This window comes from Rhinolophus ferrumequinum, chromosome 21 (assembly GCF_004115265.2).
Source record: "Rhinolophus ferrumequinum isolate MPI-CBG mRhiFer1 chromosome 21, mRhiFer1_v1.p, whole genome shotgun sequence".
NCBI lineage: Eukaryota > Metazoa > Chordata > Mammalia > Chiroptera > Rhinolophidae > Rhinolophus > Rhinolophus ferrumequinum.
Window position 1 is genome coordinate 12,978,014 of NC_046304.1, and position 17,960 is coordinate 12,995,973.

The 17,960-nt window shown below is 45.2% G+C and overlaps 1 protein-coding gene across 1 annotated transcript; it reads right to left on the bottom strand.

The window, feature by feature from the left end:
• Window positions 1–11: 11 nt before the first annotated feature.
• On the bottom strand, window positions 12–17,245 carry DHX33 (DEAH-box helicase 33). The gene is made up of 12 exons (XM_033089561.1): window positions 16,546–17,245; window positions 13,840–14,000; window positions 12,773–13,000; window positions 12,401–12,571; window positions 10,123–10,308; window positions 9,273–9,384; window positions 7,993–8,152; window positions 7,732–7,820; window positions 5,815–5,942; window positions 5,238–5,441; window positions 3,340–3,426; window positions 12–535 (listed from the first exon to the last, which is right to left on the bottom strand). The coding sequence occupies exons 1-12, from the start codon at window positions 16,826–16,828 to the stop codon at window positions 227–229; spliced, it is 2,118 nt and encodes a 705-aa protein (XP_032945452.1). The 5' UTR covers window positions 16,829–17,245; the 3' UTR covers window positions 12–226.
• Window positions 17,246–17,960: the final 715 nt, after the last annotated feature.

Sequence of the window (17,960 nt, forward strand, 5' to 3'; positions counted from 1 at the left end):
CGACATCTCAAAGGTATAAATGGTAGGTAGATGTCTACACGGTTCCGTCCTAAGAGGTTAAACAAAGATGCTTGCAAGCTCCTGGAGCCGGGCACGGCCCGCTGCATTAGAACCAGCCGCTTCCCCAGGCGCCACGCTGGAAGCCAGGGGCGAGGACAGGACGGCTGCGGTCCCAGCTCCAGGTCCCAGCTCCAGGCCCCAGCAGCGCCGCCAGCGGCTCGGCGGCTCAGTTTCTGGCGGTTCTCAGCTTCCGGCGGAAGTACTCGGGGGCGGCGTCACACAGCCACTGGGCGTCCACCACGCAGAGGTCCCGCATGTAGCACTTGTTGGTGCGCAGCAGCTCCGTGTACACCACGCAGGCGGGCTTACAGTGGAAGAGGACGGACGAGGGGTGGATGGCCACCGGCTGGTGGGTGTCGGTGGTGGCGTAGGTGCCGTCCAGCTGCAGCTCCGCGCTGCTCATGAAGAGGCTGTGAGCCAGGCAGCGGCGGACGCTCTCCATGTCTCCTCGGCACGACACGGTGGGCATCGACATCTGTTTCAGGAGGAAGCGAGAAGTGGAAGAGACCCCAAACAGATACCGCTCAGCACGGCACGGTATTCGGAACACCTGTAGCTAAAAGGCAGCCCCCACTGCAAGCCTGACAAGGTGGATGCTGCCATTCGGCGGGGTTCCTCACCTGCCTCCGCCATCAGCAGGGCGAGGAAGGGCCGGGTTGAAGGAGAGTGGACTGAAAATAGGAAAATCGCAGCCTGGGAGAGTGCGGGCCAAGAGGGTCTCGAGGTGCCAGACCACGGACAGGTTATGAGCCAGTCCTCAGCCCCCCACGGAAACGTCCAGGACGTCCCGGGAAGGAAAGGCCCTTCCCTCTGACCACTTCCTTCCTCATCTCCTCACTCCGACCCATTTCATACACTGCCGCCACATTCATCTTCCTCTAGCGCAACTCGAACCACTCCTCATCCACTCAAACACCTTCCGCGTCCCTCCCGCTCTGGCAACGCAAGGCAAGCTGCCCACTGCGAAGCCGTGAATGAGGCCGCCTCAACACGCGGAGGTCCTCCGCAATCAACTGCCTTCTCCCCAGGCAGAGGGCCTTCGCCGGCCACTCCTCAGACAGACGCCCCTCAGCCCCACAGTGGAGGTGTCAGCCGTCAGTCAGTGTCCTGAGCAGGTCGTGTCACCTTACACCCCAGGTCACAGCTGAACCGACCAGTGGCAGGCACTTGCCTGACCCACGCTGGGCGAGCTTCTCTCTTCCAGGCATTTGGAATCTGAACATGGGAAATCTGACCAAGCCCGTTAGTCTCCTGAGTGAAAGGCTGGGGCAAGGAGTCTGAGGTAGAAGGTGAGAAGGGGGAAGGAGGTATGCAGAGAGCAGCCAACTAGAGGCCATGGCTCCAGACATAGAGAAAGCTGCCCTGGCTCCTGACAGCCTTTTCTGGTTCTTCATTCCAGTCCCTGAAGGCTGGATTATTTCCTGCCCATTGGTTCCCAGAGACACCTCTTTATCCCCTACCCACCTTTTCCCTTTAAGGTGGCTCAAGGGGTTCTGTTCTTGGATGAAGACACTATCGCCTCATCTGTCAGGATAAGCTCAGTGCCACCACCTCCAGGAAGCCCAGAGTCCTACAGCTACGTCGCGTTCTCACCTTCCAGACTGCCAGCTCCACCCTCCCTGGCTGTGAGATTTGGGACAAATTACTTAACTTCCTTAGGCTCTAGTTTCCTCATCTGTAAAATGGGAGAAATAACAGAATCAACCTTATAGGAGTGAAGTGAGGATATCAAGTAAGGCAATACATGAAAAGTGTTTAGGGTGCCGTATTTCATAAACAAAGGCAATTATCATTATCGGCTCCTCACATCACTTATTCGTATGTATATGTCAGATTGCCCTCTGGATTGTTCTGTAAGATACTTAGCCTTAGGCAGATCTGTAAAACCCCAGGACCGAGACCTGTGTCTGGTATATAGCGGTCAGCCACTAAAGCGTCCTAAGTCAGAACTAATAGAGGAACACCATTTCTACTGTCATTCATAAGCTGAGAAAACTCATGAAGCCAAGAGGTGTTCTGGCAGGAAAACTGTTCAAGTGCAAGAGGCATTTGGAAAAATGAGTAAAATTCAGAACACAACAGGCTACTATGAAAAGAAATAGCTTTAGTATTAACAGGCTGACAACAGGCAAGAGCTCGCTCTCAGGGACATGCAGATGTCTGCAGGGAGGGGCAGTCTCAGACGAGGCCTGAGGCACAGACACCCACCACAGCGTTGTTGTGACCGCAAAGAGTGGGCACTTCCAGGTCCAACAGCACATGCTTATGTAAACTACTCCTCTCCCCTACCTCTGAGGTAAAACGTGGAGTGTCATACAATCAATACACAGACACATGAGAGGACTTTAAAACGTGATGTTACTCTAAAAGGGAATACAAGCTAATAGAAAACTTATTAGTAGATGATTTGGCAATAACTATCAAGACCTAAATCCACCATCCATGAATTCATCATTCATTCTATGTACACCAAGCCACAAACACTTGATCTTAGCCAAAAGGCGAAGAAGCGATCCCAAGCCACAACATATCATTACAACATAATCTAAATAACCACCATTAGGGGCTTGGTTAAGTAAAATGTGGATACAATGAAATGCTATGAAGTCACTAAAAAAATTCAGACACATACAGACATTGAAAGACAGCCCACGCACACTAAGTATTCAAGAAGTCTACCAAGTGGAGAAAAGCAAGTTGCAAAACAAAATGTGTATCATATTTGTTTCAAAAAGAAAATTTTATGTGTGTATCGATGTATATGTACATACACACACACACACACACACACACACACACACACACACACACACGAAAAAATTCTAGAGGGATCTACACCAGACTATTAACAGTGGTTTGTCTTTGGAGGGCAGTATTATGGATACTTCTTTGAAACTTTCTGCATTATGTATTATTATTTTTTGTATTGTATCAATTTGTAACAATTATGCACTGCTTTTGTAATCTGAAAAACTAAACATTTCTACTAAAAAGAATCTTAGGAAGAATCCTAATAATATTTGACAATACTTTTAAAGTTTATAGAAGCTGAATATAAATTATATATACAATGTATCTACACTTAAAAACAGGTCTGTGAGGAATTAGACCAAAATGCTGAGGGGTGTAATTATGGTAATTTTTACTTTCTTCCTTAGTTTAAAATTTCCCTAAAACAAGAGCTTCTTTTGTAATTACTAGTAATAAGCTATTAAAATTTTTTCACCTAGAAAAGAGTGACAGCTTAGTCCCCGAAGAACAACCAGGAAGAAAGAATACCTTTAGACAGATGTCCCTCAGCTGTGCTCTGACTTCAGCTACTAGCATCATATTCTTGCTGTTGACAAAATTCTCCTTGCACCAGTCCTGAGCAGGAGAGAAAGAGCTATCACAATCCTCTCATTTCTATAGGGAAAATAACATAATTTTTAGAACGTAGCTGAATTCAGCTACAAAACTTCAGTTTCCAAAAATAAATACAAGAAAATATCTTTATATCAAGAAGCATGAAGCATAAGAAAAAATATTAATCATTTAAACTAAAAATTTTCTTAAGTCACCATGAAGAAAGCTACAGACTGAGATGTTTGTATCACTACACCCCGTAAGTATAAGTACCTCCAGAATATATTTAAAAAAAACCCTATAAATCAATAAGAAAAAGACCAACAATCTAATAGAAAATGAACAAAGGATGTGAACAGACAACTCACAGAAGATTAACTAGAAAAGAATAGTGACCAATAAACTTATATAAAGATTCTCAGTCTCGTGAGGAATCAAGGCAAAGTAGTTTAAATAGCTGAGATACTATTTCACATCCACCAACCTGGGAAAACTTAAAGTAAATTGAGCTAAGAGTTGGAGAGGACGGTGGAAATGGAAACTCTATACATTACTATGGGGAGTATAAAGAGGTGCTGACAACTTTGGGGAGCCAGATAGCAGCCAGGTAAGGCTGGATGCAGCTACCCCAAGACCATCAGGTCCATTCCTAGGTGTTGACCCCAGAGAAAGTCTCCCCACTGTGCACAAGGAGACCTGTACACTGCTGGGCTGGAAGTGGAAACAAGCTGCGAAAGGACAGTGTAAGAAAACATGGACAGTATGTACTGTTCACAGATAGGAAGTGAAAGTATGCTGTCACCCATGGGAACACACGCCAGCTTCGGGACAGTGGTTACGTAGAGAGGAAGGACTAGGACAGGAGCAGAGCAGGGCTGTTGCAGTGTAAAATCTACAGCATTTCATTTCCTTAAAAACAGAGGGTGGCTGGTTGGCTCAGTTGATTAGAGCACAGTGCTCATAACACCAAGGTCGCCAGTTCGATAACACATGGGCCAGTGAGCTGAGCCCTCCTCAACTAGACTGAAAACAATGACTTGACTGGGAGCTGATGGGTCCTGGAAAAACACACCGTTCCCCAGTATTCCCCAATAAAAACAAAAACAAAAAAAATTAAAAACTAATTTGAGGCAAATATAGCAAAAGGTTCACAACTGCTAAAAGTGGGTGGTAGCTTTTTTTTTGTTTTTTTTTTTAAAGATAATTTATATTAAAAAGCAGACAAAGTTAAAGCATGTACACAATGGCACAATTACTGACTGTACTGATAAATGAAACAACATACTGCCATTTTCCACCTTGGTCCAAGGAACTGAAATATCATACAAACAAAAACTACTATGAAGAAAGTTAGGGGCAGGTGGGGGGAAAAATCCATTTGGTAGCTAAGAAAGTGGGTAACTAAATACTTAATTAACTTGCTTACATCAAGTACGAGTTAAACACAAGCAGAGAGAAAGGCAGGAATTACATTTCTTCCCTGGGACTGTTCCTATATGCAGATGTTTCTGAAATGACATCTGGCATTCTTTGGGTGGCTCTAGATCAGGGGTGTCCAAACATTTTTTTAACGTTTTTCACCAAGGGCCATATTTGGTAAAATACACAAACAGCCGGGCCACTCACTCGAGGTGAAGTACGTATTGCCTCACCTGGTTTATTTACGTAAACTAAATATATTTTTGGAATTTGCTGCGGGCCAATTAAAAATGGATCATGGGCCGCAGTTTGGACACCCCTGCTTTAGATGATTCAGCCAAAAAGGAAGTTCCACTCGAAGCACCTGCCCGAAAGGAGGGCTCATTTGAGAAAAGGAATGAAAGAAGGCTCACCTTATTTCCTCCTACGTTTTTGAAGGTCCGGTAGATATTGAGCAGGGTAATGTGATCGCCCTCGCTGGATATGAACTTCTTCCGGACGCCCTGCACTTCATCCCGCCGGGAGGGGGGGTTGTAGAGAACACTGTCCACAGACAGCAGGGAGACAATGGTCAGTATCTCCTCTGTACAGTGGAATTTGGGGGACAGGAGGATGGTCTGCAAATCAAAATTTAATACTGTGTAAACCAAGATTCTTCCTATTTCTGTATATTGCTCTTGCAGCTTCCCTTCTAAGGTGTTTAAAGGGCAGGTGTTTCTAAAACCACGACTATGTGTTATTTTACTTTTTTGTAAAACGGATAACTGCCTTCCCCGCAGGATTCCAAGTTGCCTGTGGGTAGGGCTCATGACTTAATGTGAGTTTGAATCCCACACAGAACAGAAGTCAGTGTTAGGCACAAAGTAGGGGTTGATAACTATTTAGGAAAAAAAGTGAAGATTAATCTAGAAGCACTGGGTTCAGGAGCCCACTTTGGGATGGCTAACCTCTACTGTACAGAAAGGGGGCTGAGGAGAGGGTATCATTTACTTTGGCAAATTTGGGTTCTAAAGGAAATGCTGCCATCTTTCTTCCAATTGGAGTCAGGGTAAGCTGGTCATCCTTATGTTCAAGAGCACCTAACAGGTCCAGTTGGGCAATGGCCGCCTGAACGTGATCTAAAGAAACAGAGACATAAAAAGGAGCCAAAAATCCAAAAAAGAAGTTGTAGCTACTTCAGTATTTCTGGGAGCTTCTCATAATTCTACAATTGATCAAACCACACCAAAGATCACAACCATAGCTGTCCCCAGGACACACTTTCAAAGCAGTTAATGACACCACTGTCTTCAGTTCCATTCCCTTTAAAGACGGATCTGTAATTTGGCGATATGCATGTAAATTTTAAACCCAGCAATGTTACATGTAAGAACTTCACCCACAGACATGCTCGTACATTGTGCGGGGACCTTTATCTCCAGAAGCACACACACGATGCAAATACCAGTGCCTCACGGGTTCCTGGTGAGAAGGACACTATTTACTATTCACTCTTTTATACGTTTTGAATTTGGAATCATATAAATTCGTTGCCTATTAGAGAATAAAAAAGCATTTCTAAGATGTAATAATATATGTACATAATGAGAGGAAATGATCTGAAAGACCTATTAGATACACAAAGCAATGCGCCATGTCTCAATCAATAGAATAGCTACGTGCATTTTTTGCTTTATGCATAAAATGGAATAGTATTCTGTGGTAAAATGTATCAACACAAATAAACCTAACAAAACATGATGAAGGAAAAGGGAAGGTTATTGAAGAACTGATACATACATATATGTGCAGATTGAAACAATACATTGTTTAGGGAAACACACACACAGAATAAAACATTATAGAAAAACGAGAACTACAAACAAAATGTGGGAGGGCGGTTACCTCAAGGGAATGGGGAGGAAGTGAGGGTGGCAGGGAGGGGTCCAGGGTGCTGTAAGGGTGCTGGTAAGGGGTGTACAGGTGTTGGTTTTACTACTTCTACCTACATGTATGTTCCTCGTTTGTGTGTAGGAATTTAGCAACGAAAGGAAAAACTACATTTTTTTCTTCTTTTTTTGCTTTCTCTGTTTTATTGTGTCTATGAGATGATGGACGCCAACTTAATATAGCAGAAATCATCGCACAACATATGTAAGGCAAATCATTGTGCTGTTCACCTTAAACTTATACAGTGATATATGTCAATAATATCTCAATAAAACTGGGAAGAAAATAAAAAATAAAGGGTACAACAGTGCACAAGGTGTATTGCTATTTGTATTTTAAAAGAGACTATATATACTTGCATATGCATAGAGAGTCTCTAGAAGACAACTAGAAAATGGTCACAGTGGTTGCTTAGGGACCAGAAACTAAGAACCTGAAGATCAGGGGTGGGACCCTTGATGGGGACTATTTTATTTATTTATTTATTTTTAATCAGTTGCATTTCTTCACTTAAAAAGGGAGAGAAAATAAAGGAAAATGATGTAATGAAGAGATGCCGAGCACTAAAGCTGTTATTAAAAATCCCCATTACTTTTCTTCCTCCATGGAGATTACCAGTGAAGGGCAGCAACCAATCAAATGCCAGTGAAAAGCAAAGAAGCTTGATCTTTTCAGTCCTTTTGTTGGCAGAAGTAGAATTCCATCAGGTTTCTGCGTAACCCACAGGTCCCCCTCGACTACCTTCACTGGTTCCTGTGGCTGTGGAACCGAATGAGTCCCTATAGGAAGCCATTGTTTCTGCCCTGGGCTGGCGCCGATGGCACAGAATCTATGCTTCACGATTCTGAGATGCCCCTCTAATAATTAATGTTGTTCTCCACCAAAGCACAAAAGGAGACCTCTAAAACATTTTTTTGGAGAGTCCATTTGCTGCTGTTTGTCTACTGGTTCACCTACCCCACTGCAGATTACACTCACCTGGGGACGGTCTGGACATGAAGTCAAAGGTGAGCACGTTGGGGACTTTCATTGCTAGGAGCTGCAGCATCACACTCGCCAGGTTACACCTACGAATAGTGAGAGACTCGGGCTGTGCATTCTCCCTGATCCTCCAGCCAGTGAGCCAGAACGGTCCACTGAGGAGTGTTAGTGAGAACTGCAGCTCTGGGAAGACACGAGCAAGCAGGAAAGGGCGACGTGGGCACACGTGGCAGGGGGGTAGGAGCACCTCAGGCCTACCTTTGGATCTCTGGCACGGTCATCTTCTCAAACTTTTCAAACTCATCCTCTGTGTAGAGTCGGTAGCAGATCCCACTGTCCTCTCTGCCGGCCCTGCCTGTGCGTTGCCAGGCCTGGGTCTTTGACACCCGCTGCACAGCTAACACCTCCAGGCCACTGTCTGGAGGGAGAATGGCCCACATTAGTGCTTCACACAAACTGTTTCGACAGTGTGGACAAAAAGAAGCATTCTTTAGAACAGCAGTGATCCTTTCTGTAAGACACGAGTCTAGAAAAACTCAAGGCTGAATTGGAAAGCACAACACCAGACTTTTCTGCAGTGGACACTCTGTGAAATCTGTTACTGAAATATCAGAAAAGCCTCATGCTCATTCATAGCAGGGGGCTAGAAGAATACATTTTAAAGGTCTGGCTTAGATCACAGGGTGACAACCACCCCAGTTGGCCCAGGATTTGCGACTTTCAGTGACAAAACCGGGACGGTCTCAGGCAAACTAGGATGGTTGGTCACCCATCAATCAATGATTCGGAAATGAAATGCCTCCAGTCCCTTGTGTGCTATATCCTCACTCCCACCTCTAAGAGAGACACCGTGATGTTGTTACTCCTTGGAGTAAACGAGGCTAATTTTCTTGATGAAGGTGTACTCTGTGCCAGGCACTGAGGAACCAAGCTCTTTCACATGTTATCCCCAAGAGATACACATGTGAAAGTCAGCAGCTCAGCAGTGCATTTCCATGAAATATTCTGGAGTGATCATTTCAGCTGCCTCAAATCCTCTGTAGAATAAAGCAAGGTGTACAACAGACACGCAGAAAAATGACTCCAGTCAGTTTCTCACTGCTCATCCTCAGGACACAGCGAGAGCCTCGTCCAAGCCCAGGGAATCTTAGGAAACCTGGTGCCCAAACCAGCCATCTTCAAACAGTACTTCGGATGAGAGCCTCTGATGTGGTATCAGGCTGTCCCTGGCCCAGGGCCATCAATCTCACCCAACTTTTGATGGGATTTCAGACCCTCTGCCCAGGTTCCTGAGACTCTGTCCCCAGGTTTCTCTTTAAATCCAGGCTTCTCTTTCTGCCCTGCTTTCTTGTCTCACATACCTGCCTCAAGTCTCCTTTCTGGCCTGGCTTCTGGACTGTCTCACTTTTGGTGCCTGCCACCCAAATCTCACTTAGTTACAAACATGAAATGCTCATTTGGGGCAAACTAGGACTACAGGAAACTCAGTGGTGGCTCACTACACACAGAAGAGACATTCATGATCTACAAATTCTCACCAGGGTTATACTTCTTTGCTTTAACCATGCCCGTGTCAACTACATATTTTATTCCTGTAATGGTTATGGAGGTTTCAGCGATGTTGGTTGAAATGATCACTTTGCGATAGCCCTAAAAGGAGGAAGAAAACCAAAAAGCCGTATGACACACATATGATTCAGAAGTTTTAAAATATATTCCTTACCATTAATTTTCACAATGTAATCATGATCAAGAAAAGATGACTTTGCTATTAAAGACAGCTGTTAATATTGATGGTCAGTCATTAAACTGGGTCGGGGAAGGAGGGATATTCCAGTCTTCAAAGCTTATTTTGGGGTGATGAGATGTAGCGAACAGGCACAGATTCAGAATTAGGTAGATGTGGATTGGGACCCTGGCTCTGCCAGTTACTTACTCTGTGCCCCTGGAGCAATTGCTACTTCATTTCTCTGCGCCTCAATGTTTATAAAATCATAACCTACCTTGCCAGTTCTTGAAAGGATAAGAGACAGTGCGCGTAAAATGTTAGCACAGTGCCTGGCACAGCATGGGCACCCAATAAGTGGTATTACGGACAAATGCGGCTTGTTACGTTGGACCTTAGAAGCATCACTCATTTACCCTTCATCGTTTGCCTTTGCACTCTCCCTCATCCCGACAACCGTTTCCCCGTTCTTACCACCACAAAACTGTATGTGTAGCTACACGTTATATTCCTGCAGCTTTTCAGCTACTGTATCGGGTGCCTGAGCATCCCGTCCCACACACCTCATCTGGAGTCTGGTGACAGGCACACCTACAGGCCCCACTGGTGGATCCGTCTGCGTGCCCAGGGATGGGGCTGGACAGAGGAGGTGGTGCGCTCACCTTTGGGGCCCCCTGGAAGACTCGGAGCTGCTGGGAATAGGGCAGGGAGGCATACAGAGGAAGGACCAGCATGGAAGGGCAGCCGTCTGGGAGGTGCTTCGCAATGTCTCGGCAGGTCTTGCTCATTGCTTCAATCTCCTCCTGACCCGTGAGGAATACTAGGATGTCCTGAGAAGAAGGGGCTTCCTATAAAAAAGGTGAAGTGGGATTACTAGGCATTAATAGAAATGCTTCACCTTGCAAAGGAAGGAATGTCCAAGTGTTAAAAACACACCCATTCACCTGATCGTTCCTTGAAGTCTGTTCAGATATATTTGTAAAGTACTTGATGGCAAAATACTTAAAAAAATGTGTAATAATAATTATATGTGTGTATATGTATATGTGTAAATATATATATTTTTATGTGTGTATATGTATATATGTAAATATATAAATATATATGTTTGTAACTAAGTGAAATTTGTGTATATGTACTTTTTTTAGCCCAGTATTAATAGGACAAATATTCAAAGGCACACAGACAGTGTAAAATCTAAAACAGTCAAAACTTCGTCAATGGGAGGACTCATCAAAGCCACCATGTAACCTGCATGTACCTGCAGCCGTCATTCATGAAAAAGCCTCACCTCAAGTTGGCTTTTGGCAGTTAAACAAGGAAGATTGACCTTCTTCTCCAAATACTGTTGAGATAACAGTGAAGGCATAGCCCAGAAAGATACAGACACCGCGAGACAAAAATAGATCAGAAGTTTCAACCCGTTTTGAAAGATGGAAGAGATGGGGCAGAGGTGGATGACTTGACTGGGCAGAGGAAAGTCCAATCTGGGTGCCTGCTAAAGGGAATGGTGACAAGAGATGTGCCCTTTTCCCTGGAGAAGCCAGAAAGACCAGGACTTGGGTGCAAGGCAGCGGTGGATTGTGGGAGGGTGAAAACCTAGGAATTGGCTCAGTCTGAGTGTGGTTGAACCCCCCCCAGCTCCCCTCCTCTACCCGATGCAGTCAGGAGGCTGGGAAGACACATGGTGACATAATGGGATTTTCAACACAGGAGGGTGGCAAAGGGAAGAATCAGTATGACAGCTACACAGAGGCCCAGGAGAGCAACCTGTTCTGAACAGAAGAGCAGCATAAAGGACTCTGGGAAAAACTGGAATATGTTTGAACACATAATAAACATTCCTGATTGGCATATGATAGATGATGGAACAGTTGGGAAAAAATTAGCCATACATACACAGAAAATTTGTACAACTGCACAGTACAAGGAATATGGCACTGGGATGGTGCACCACTGGCAATGTAGGGACATAATATTGCAAATACTGATACTTGATTTAAAGAACATTGTGATCTAACCACATTGAGGATGAAGGAGAGAAACAAAAGGTAGGAGAGGGGTATTTCTAAATCCTCATCTACTATGGTAAGAAATTAATATATAATGCCAACAAGTCAACAAATAGCAATACAAGCAGGTTATTTTAGAAATATGAAAGTAATATCCAGGGGAAACAGAAAGTGGTTACTCTAAAGAGCAGGATCTGGGATGGGGAAAGAAAAGCAACTGCTGTTTTTTTATGAGCCTTTGAGAATTAATTACTTGACTCAAACTTCAAACTACACATGCACCACTTAGATGAAAATAAAAATTAATTTTAAAAAGTTTGCCTCTAGATTTCTTGAGAAAGCTAACGGGAAGATAAAAACAGTCAATTTTATACAAATTAAACATAAATGAGGTGACGTACTCACTCAAATTTTTAAGTAAATGCTTAATAAAATGAGAAGAGATTTTGAAATATTTCTCTAATAGTTTTATTTTTAAAAAGGAAACTAAATTGGAATCCATTATTGGCTCAATACCAACTTTTTTTTTTTTAATATGAGGCAGAAAATACCAGAAAACAACACATGTAGTAAAGGAGACAGTGTTTCATGAGAGTCATTTCAATTGTGTATTTGTGTGCTGGGTTGCAACATAAAATGTGTTTCTTACTGGGGGTTATGATCAAAAAAGGTTTGCGAGCCACTGGAAAGTATTCTGGATCAGCTGAGGGAAGACACCGGTCAGACTTAAATTAGGTGTTCTTTTTTAGAGAAAATAAATGAGAGCTACCATAAAAAAGGATAAACACCTGGGCATGCTCAGTGACTTCTTTACTCAGTGACATGGCTCACCAAGTGGTTTCCTTCGGGAGCTTCTCTTTTCAAGGCTGAGTACTCTATCAAGTGCAAGGTAAAGCAGACCGTGGCAGGAGCCACACCCACCCCTCACCTGGTGAATCTGGAAGACTGAGACGAGGGCAGCGTGCAGGTAATCGTGCTGAGGCTGCTTGGTGTAAAAAATCTGGATGGGGTGCTGCCGACCCTCCAGGTAGAGGACGGGGGCGCCATTGAAATACTGAGAGAACAGGTCCACGTCCATTGTAGCTGACATCACAATCACCTAGTAGGAGATGAAGAGGAGGATGGGAAACAGACATTGCCACGGCCTTTCTGTGTCCCTCCCAAGCCCTCGACGTGGATGACGAGGACTATGTCACTCCCGGCATGGTTAACTGTCTCCACAGTACTGAGGCAGAATGGGTGACGGAGAACATGCTGAGGAAGAAATACAGGCCTCTTTCCCTAAGCGCACTGGACCTACTTTGAGAGGCAGCTTCCCCAGCTCCTTTCGCCTCTTCTGTGCAGCTTTCACCACTCCAAAGAGCACATCTGTGTGGATAGTCCGTTCGTGGGCTTCATCCAAAATGACACAGCTGTACTTCCGAAGCAGGGAGTCTGAAATTGCTTCACGAAGAAGCATGCCATCTGTCAGGAACTTGATCCTGGTGTCTTCTGAGGTGACATCATCGAAGCGCACTGTATAGCCAACCTGCACAGAGAAATCAGTCACTCATCAAACACTTCATGAACACCCACTATGTAACCAGCACTGTGCCAACAGCAAACAAGACCAGCACCGACACTGCCCTGCTCCCCCAGGAGCAGGCCGTCTGGGGGCAGACACAGACAAAGGACATGTACCTATAACTTTAATACAATGATAATAAGCATTATAAAGAATTTAAAACTAGCTTCCTACCCACAGCTTAATAGTTTCAAGTGAAACTAGGTACAGATATGAAAAGATGTCCAAGATGTTTTTAAGTGAAATGTATAAACACACACACACACACAAATAAATTTGACTTATGTATAGTTCTGGGATTCATTCTCAATACCCACATATATGCTATAGAAAAATGCTTAGTTTTTCTAGAAAGACGTATAGATAAAAGATGTAACAGAGGTTATTGAAGCTTAAAATGCTCAAGAAAAACAGCTAATTTAGCCAACCTGCCAACAGATTTGAAAGCAAAGCAAATGGGATTGATAGCCTGTCAGACCCTTTGATTTCTTAGGAACTGGTTAAGAACTCTGAGATAGGTTGAAATAATTGTGGCAAAAAAGAAGCTCATGGGGCGACCGGATGGCTCAGTTGGTTAGAGTGCAAGCTCTTAACTAAAGACTGAAAACAGCGACTGGACTTGAAGCTGAGCTGCACCCTCCACAACTAGATTGAAGGACAACGACTTGGAGCTGATGGGCCCTGGAGAAACACTGTTCCTCAATATTCCCCAATTAAAAAAAAAAAAAAGAAGCTCACTATGTCTTATTCAGAAAAATAAAAGGGGGGGAGAAGAAATGTTCATAAAGGAGGAAATTAGGTACCAGCTTCCCAAGTTCAGTTCTCTTCTCATCTGAGACTCTAGCAGCGAGAGAGATGGCAGCTACTCGACGTGGCTGGGTCACAGCAATGATGCCCTGGCGGCTAATTCCCCCTTCATAGAGGTACTGAGGGATCTGAGTTGTCTTCCCAGAGCCAGTTTCCCCTACGAAAGAAAAAAGTCTCATTTAAATGCAAACTGAAACAAATTTCACCAAACAAATGGGTCAAAGTCAGAAGGAAAAGATAAAAGAAAATACTCTAAGTTGGCAAAGCCACAGGCAAATGGGTATTCACAAATACTGCTGGTAGAGTGTTAATTGGAATTGTGTGTCAGGAGACCAAATTATATTAGAAAAATCTTTAAAATGTTTATACCCTTTTTTTTTGATCCACAATTCCACTTGCAGGAATTGAGTCTAAGGAAATAATTAAAGATGTGTATAAAGATGCAGCTTCAAAGATGTTTCATTCAACTTTGCTCACGACAGCAAAAAACTGGAAACAATATAAATGTTCAACAATACGTATAGTAAAAACATCAACTGAAATACAACTGCAATATAAAAATGTTGTACTATTCAAAAGAATAAATGAGATTTATATGTTCTGACACGAAGTGAAGTGCAGCCATTACAAACTCCTCACCATTCCCTAGCCTGCCGCCTTCCTTTAAACCCTCTGCCTTCGCCCTCGGTATCATCTGTTCTCACTATGTCGGCCTGGCAAACTCTACAGGGTGAGCTAGACCCTGGGGCTGCACCGGTGGCCTCCAGTGTGCTCCCTACTGCCTTGGTCAGCTCTCTTCCAGCACTGACCATCCTACATTGTGCGGAAGTATTTAAATGTTTCTGTGCTCCTCCAATCCCAGAAGCTCCTGGAGGGCAGAGAAGGTGTGTCTGTCTGTTTCAGGTACATGAGCATCTGCACACAGTAAGCACTCAATGTTATTTTCGACCTTGGTGGGTTCCTTTAACAGTGCTTACTTAGAACAAAGAATCAGTAAACCTGTGCATCCTTTCTCTCCTTGCTGTCACTACACCATCTCCAACCTCACCGAGTCCTACAGTCTCTTTATTCTTCCATGTGCTTCCCTCTAACTGCTCATCCTTGCTGACCTAGCCAAGAATCACAGACTAAGAATTTGATTATTCTGGGCCTGGCTGGTTTGCCTAATGGTTAGAGCTCAGTGCTCATAACACCAAGATCTACCGTTGCTTCCCACAGGGGCCAGCGAGCTGCGCCCTCCACAACTAGACTGAAAACGACTTCATGTGGAGCTGATGGGTCCTGGAAAAAGCACACTGTTTCCCAATAAAAAATTTAAAAAAAGAATTTGATTATTCTGCACTCTTTCTGCTGAATCCACCAGGCAAAACTCCAGATGTGGATCAATGTCTTCCGATCCATCTTTTCCGCTCCTACACCAGGCAACTGAGCATTGATAAAGCAAAATAACCCAACTGCAGACAAAGACCTAAGTTTGTCGTGGGGCCAAGTGCTCCTGGGCACCAGCACTACCATCCGTCCTTTTCTTTGTTTTTGCAGCCTGTCTTTTGTTCCCATCCTCCCAAAAGGCCTCCTGGAGGCCCTGAAACCCCTACTCTCAGCAGAGTTCCTGCACCTATTTCATAGAAAAAGAGAAGTCTTCAGATGTGACCTGCCCCTGCCAGCTTTTCTGCAATCCCATCCATTCTCATCTCCTTTCTCCAGCCCCACGTGCCCAGCTTCTTGGACATCCTTTGTTATAATCCAGACCAACTGTGCTTCTAGCCTTTGTTGCCAAGGGCAGCCCTTCCCTGTGCCCCCTGACCTCTGCTCTATTAGTGCCACTTTTCATCATCAGCCTCCCTCTCTACTGAGTTCTTTGGCTCAGCCTATGAATACTTCCTTGCAAGTTCCTCCCAGCCCCCCACCTTCTTCTCAAAACAGAAGCCTGCTCCCACTGCCTTCATTCCCTCACCTCCTACATAGTCTTCAGCCCAATGACAAAACAGCTCCTACCCCACAGCTCCGCTGAAACAGCGCTCAATGGGATCCACAATTAATACCTCGCATCCAAATTCAGTGAGCATATTTTGGGTCCATATATTCATTACTGGACCTCACTGCTGCATCCGTTCACTCTCCTCTTTTTATAACTCTATTCCTTTGACTACCAGCTCTTCTGGGTCTCCTTCTCATTGGCGGCTCATGCTCTCGGTCCTTTAGGAGCTCCTCTGACTTAAACGTTGGGAATCAAACTCCCTTGTAATCAGCTCCCAATCCACAACTCTGCGTTTTAGTTATGCACCAGAAACTACTACTTCTCATCAGACCGGACAGTTTCTCGCCTCCACTTTGTCCGTCGCGCAGCAGGCTCTCCCCTTGGCGTAGAACGGCCTCCCCTGGGCACCACCTTCCCCGCTGCCTCCTCCCAAACTGGCTCAGATCCACTCTTCTAAACTCCCAGAGTCTCCGGTATGCCCCTACCCTTTCACACGGGAGGCTGAGTCTTTGCCTAACACGTCGATCACTCCCACCGGATTGTGAAAACCTCCAGAGCGGGCCTCTCCGACTCCTCCAAGGCCCTTCCCCGGGCCAAGCCACGTAAAAGGCGATCAGGTTTGTTGCGGAAACAAATAAAAGAGGGTGAGAGGCACCTAAGAAAAACTGCTCTCGCAGAGCCAGGAACCGAGAGCAAGGGAGGACCTGGCCGCGCGGCCACTCACCGATGAGGACCGCGCTGTCCAGGTTTCGGAGCTGGGCCAACAGTTGCCCCCGCGCCTGGAAGATGGGCAGACTCCGGCGCTGCAGCTCCACAGCCTCACGGTAGGGGCTGGCCGAGGGCTGGGCCAGGGGCAGCTGCTGCCTCCGGCCTCCTCCTCCGCCACCGCCGCCGGCACTCAGCAGCATTACCACTCGCCTCGTGGGAGGGCAGGACCCCGCGCGGCTCGGAGGCCCACAGCCCTGCCGGAATCTCTTGGCCGGCGGGAAGCCCGCCTCCTCGGGCATGTCGGGAGGGCACAGCAACGCGAGGCGCCAGGGCGGGCAGCTGCTGCAGCTCCCGGGAGCAGACAGCTGGAGCGCGCCGCCACTTCCCGCCACGTGCTAGCGGCTCGTGGCGACCACCGATGACCTCACGGCCACCCAAAGCCTTTAGTAAAAGGACTGCAATTCCCAGCAAGCACTGGGAGCTTGGGAAGGCTTTCACTTCCTGAGGGCGGGGAAAGCAGCTTCCGCTGTACAAAGTGAAAAAGGCCCGGAGCGACGAGAGCGAAAGATAGAGTATTTGGTTCCATGGGACCTTAACCTTGAATAATAAAGTGATCTTCTCTGTTTTAATTATCCTGGTAATACTAATTCTAGTAAACACGCGTTTCCCCTTCTCTGCCCACAATAATTCTCTTCAAGGAGAGTGCTTCCTTTTGTAAAATCAATGAGGAACACACAATTGCTTATTTAAGCCTCTAAACAATTTATATAGATGCTGATACTATCCCCGATTTACAGATGAAGAAACTGAGCCTCTGAGATTAAAGTCATTCAGAAGTCACAAAGTCAGAATGTTGAAAAGAATACTGGTGATCATCTTGTGTTACAGAAGAGGAAAGCATTATATATTCTATGACAATCACATATTATCTTCAGAAAGTGACTATCCCAATGGACGTGGTCTGCTCCTGTAATACAAGCCAGGAAAGAAGGAGTTGAATGGAACTAAAATAGTCTTTTACCCTTCTTTTCCTAATTATCCCTGCCAGACTCTGAAGTTTCCCACAGTACTTCTCAACCCCATCACACAAACACCGATCAATGAAGATTCAGAACTCCACCAGGGAAAATAGGATAAAAACTAGTTTCACTTTCTCCTCCTAAATTCAAAGCTCTTAGATGATTTGCTAATTCACCACTGAAAGACTGGCGAGCAGCTGTTTGCTCTGTGTACAGGAAATGATTTCCAAAGATTTCGTCATAAGCTTCAACCCATGTGAAGGACTTCTGGCATCCTCTGAAGTTCATCTCCATGAAACTCATATTTGTGAACCTGTTAAAAATCCTCCTTCCCCTTTCCTCCAGGTCAGAGGCAATTTTCCTCTAGTCGTTGACAGTATAGTGACCAGGGGTTACTGAAAATGTGCGTGTT

Bases quoted from the DNA above. Each gene is read 5' to 3' on its own strand.
- DHX33 (XM_033089561.1), bottom strand. From the start codon at position 16,828: ATGCCCGAGGAGGCGGGCTTCCCGCCGGCCAAGAGATTCCGGCAGGGC. The intron at 10,309-12,400 runs GTGAGGGGTGGG...CCTTTTTTATAG, and splicing joins CAGTCTTCCAGATTCACCAG to GAAGCCCCTTCTTCTCAGGA. The intron at 9,385-10,122 runs GTGAGCGCACCA...TCCTCCTTTTAG, and splicing joins TCTTCCAGGGGGCCCCAAAG to GGCTATCGCAAAGTGATCAT.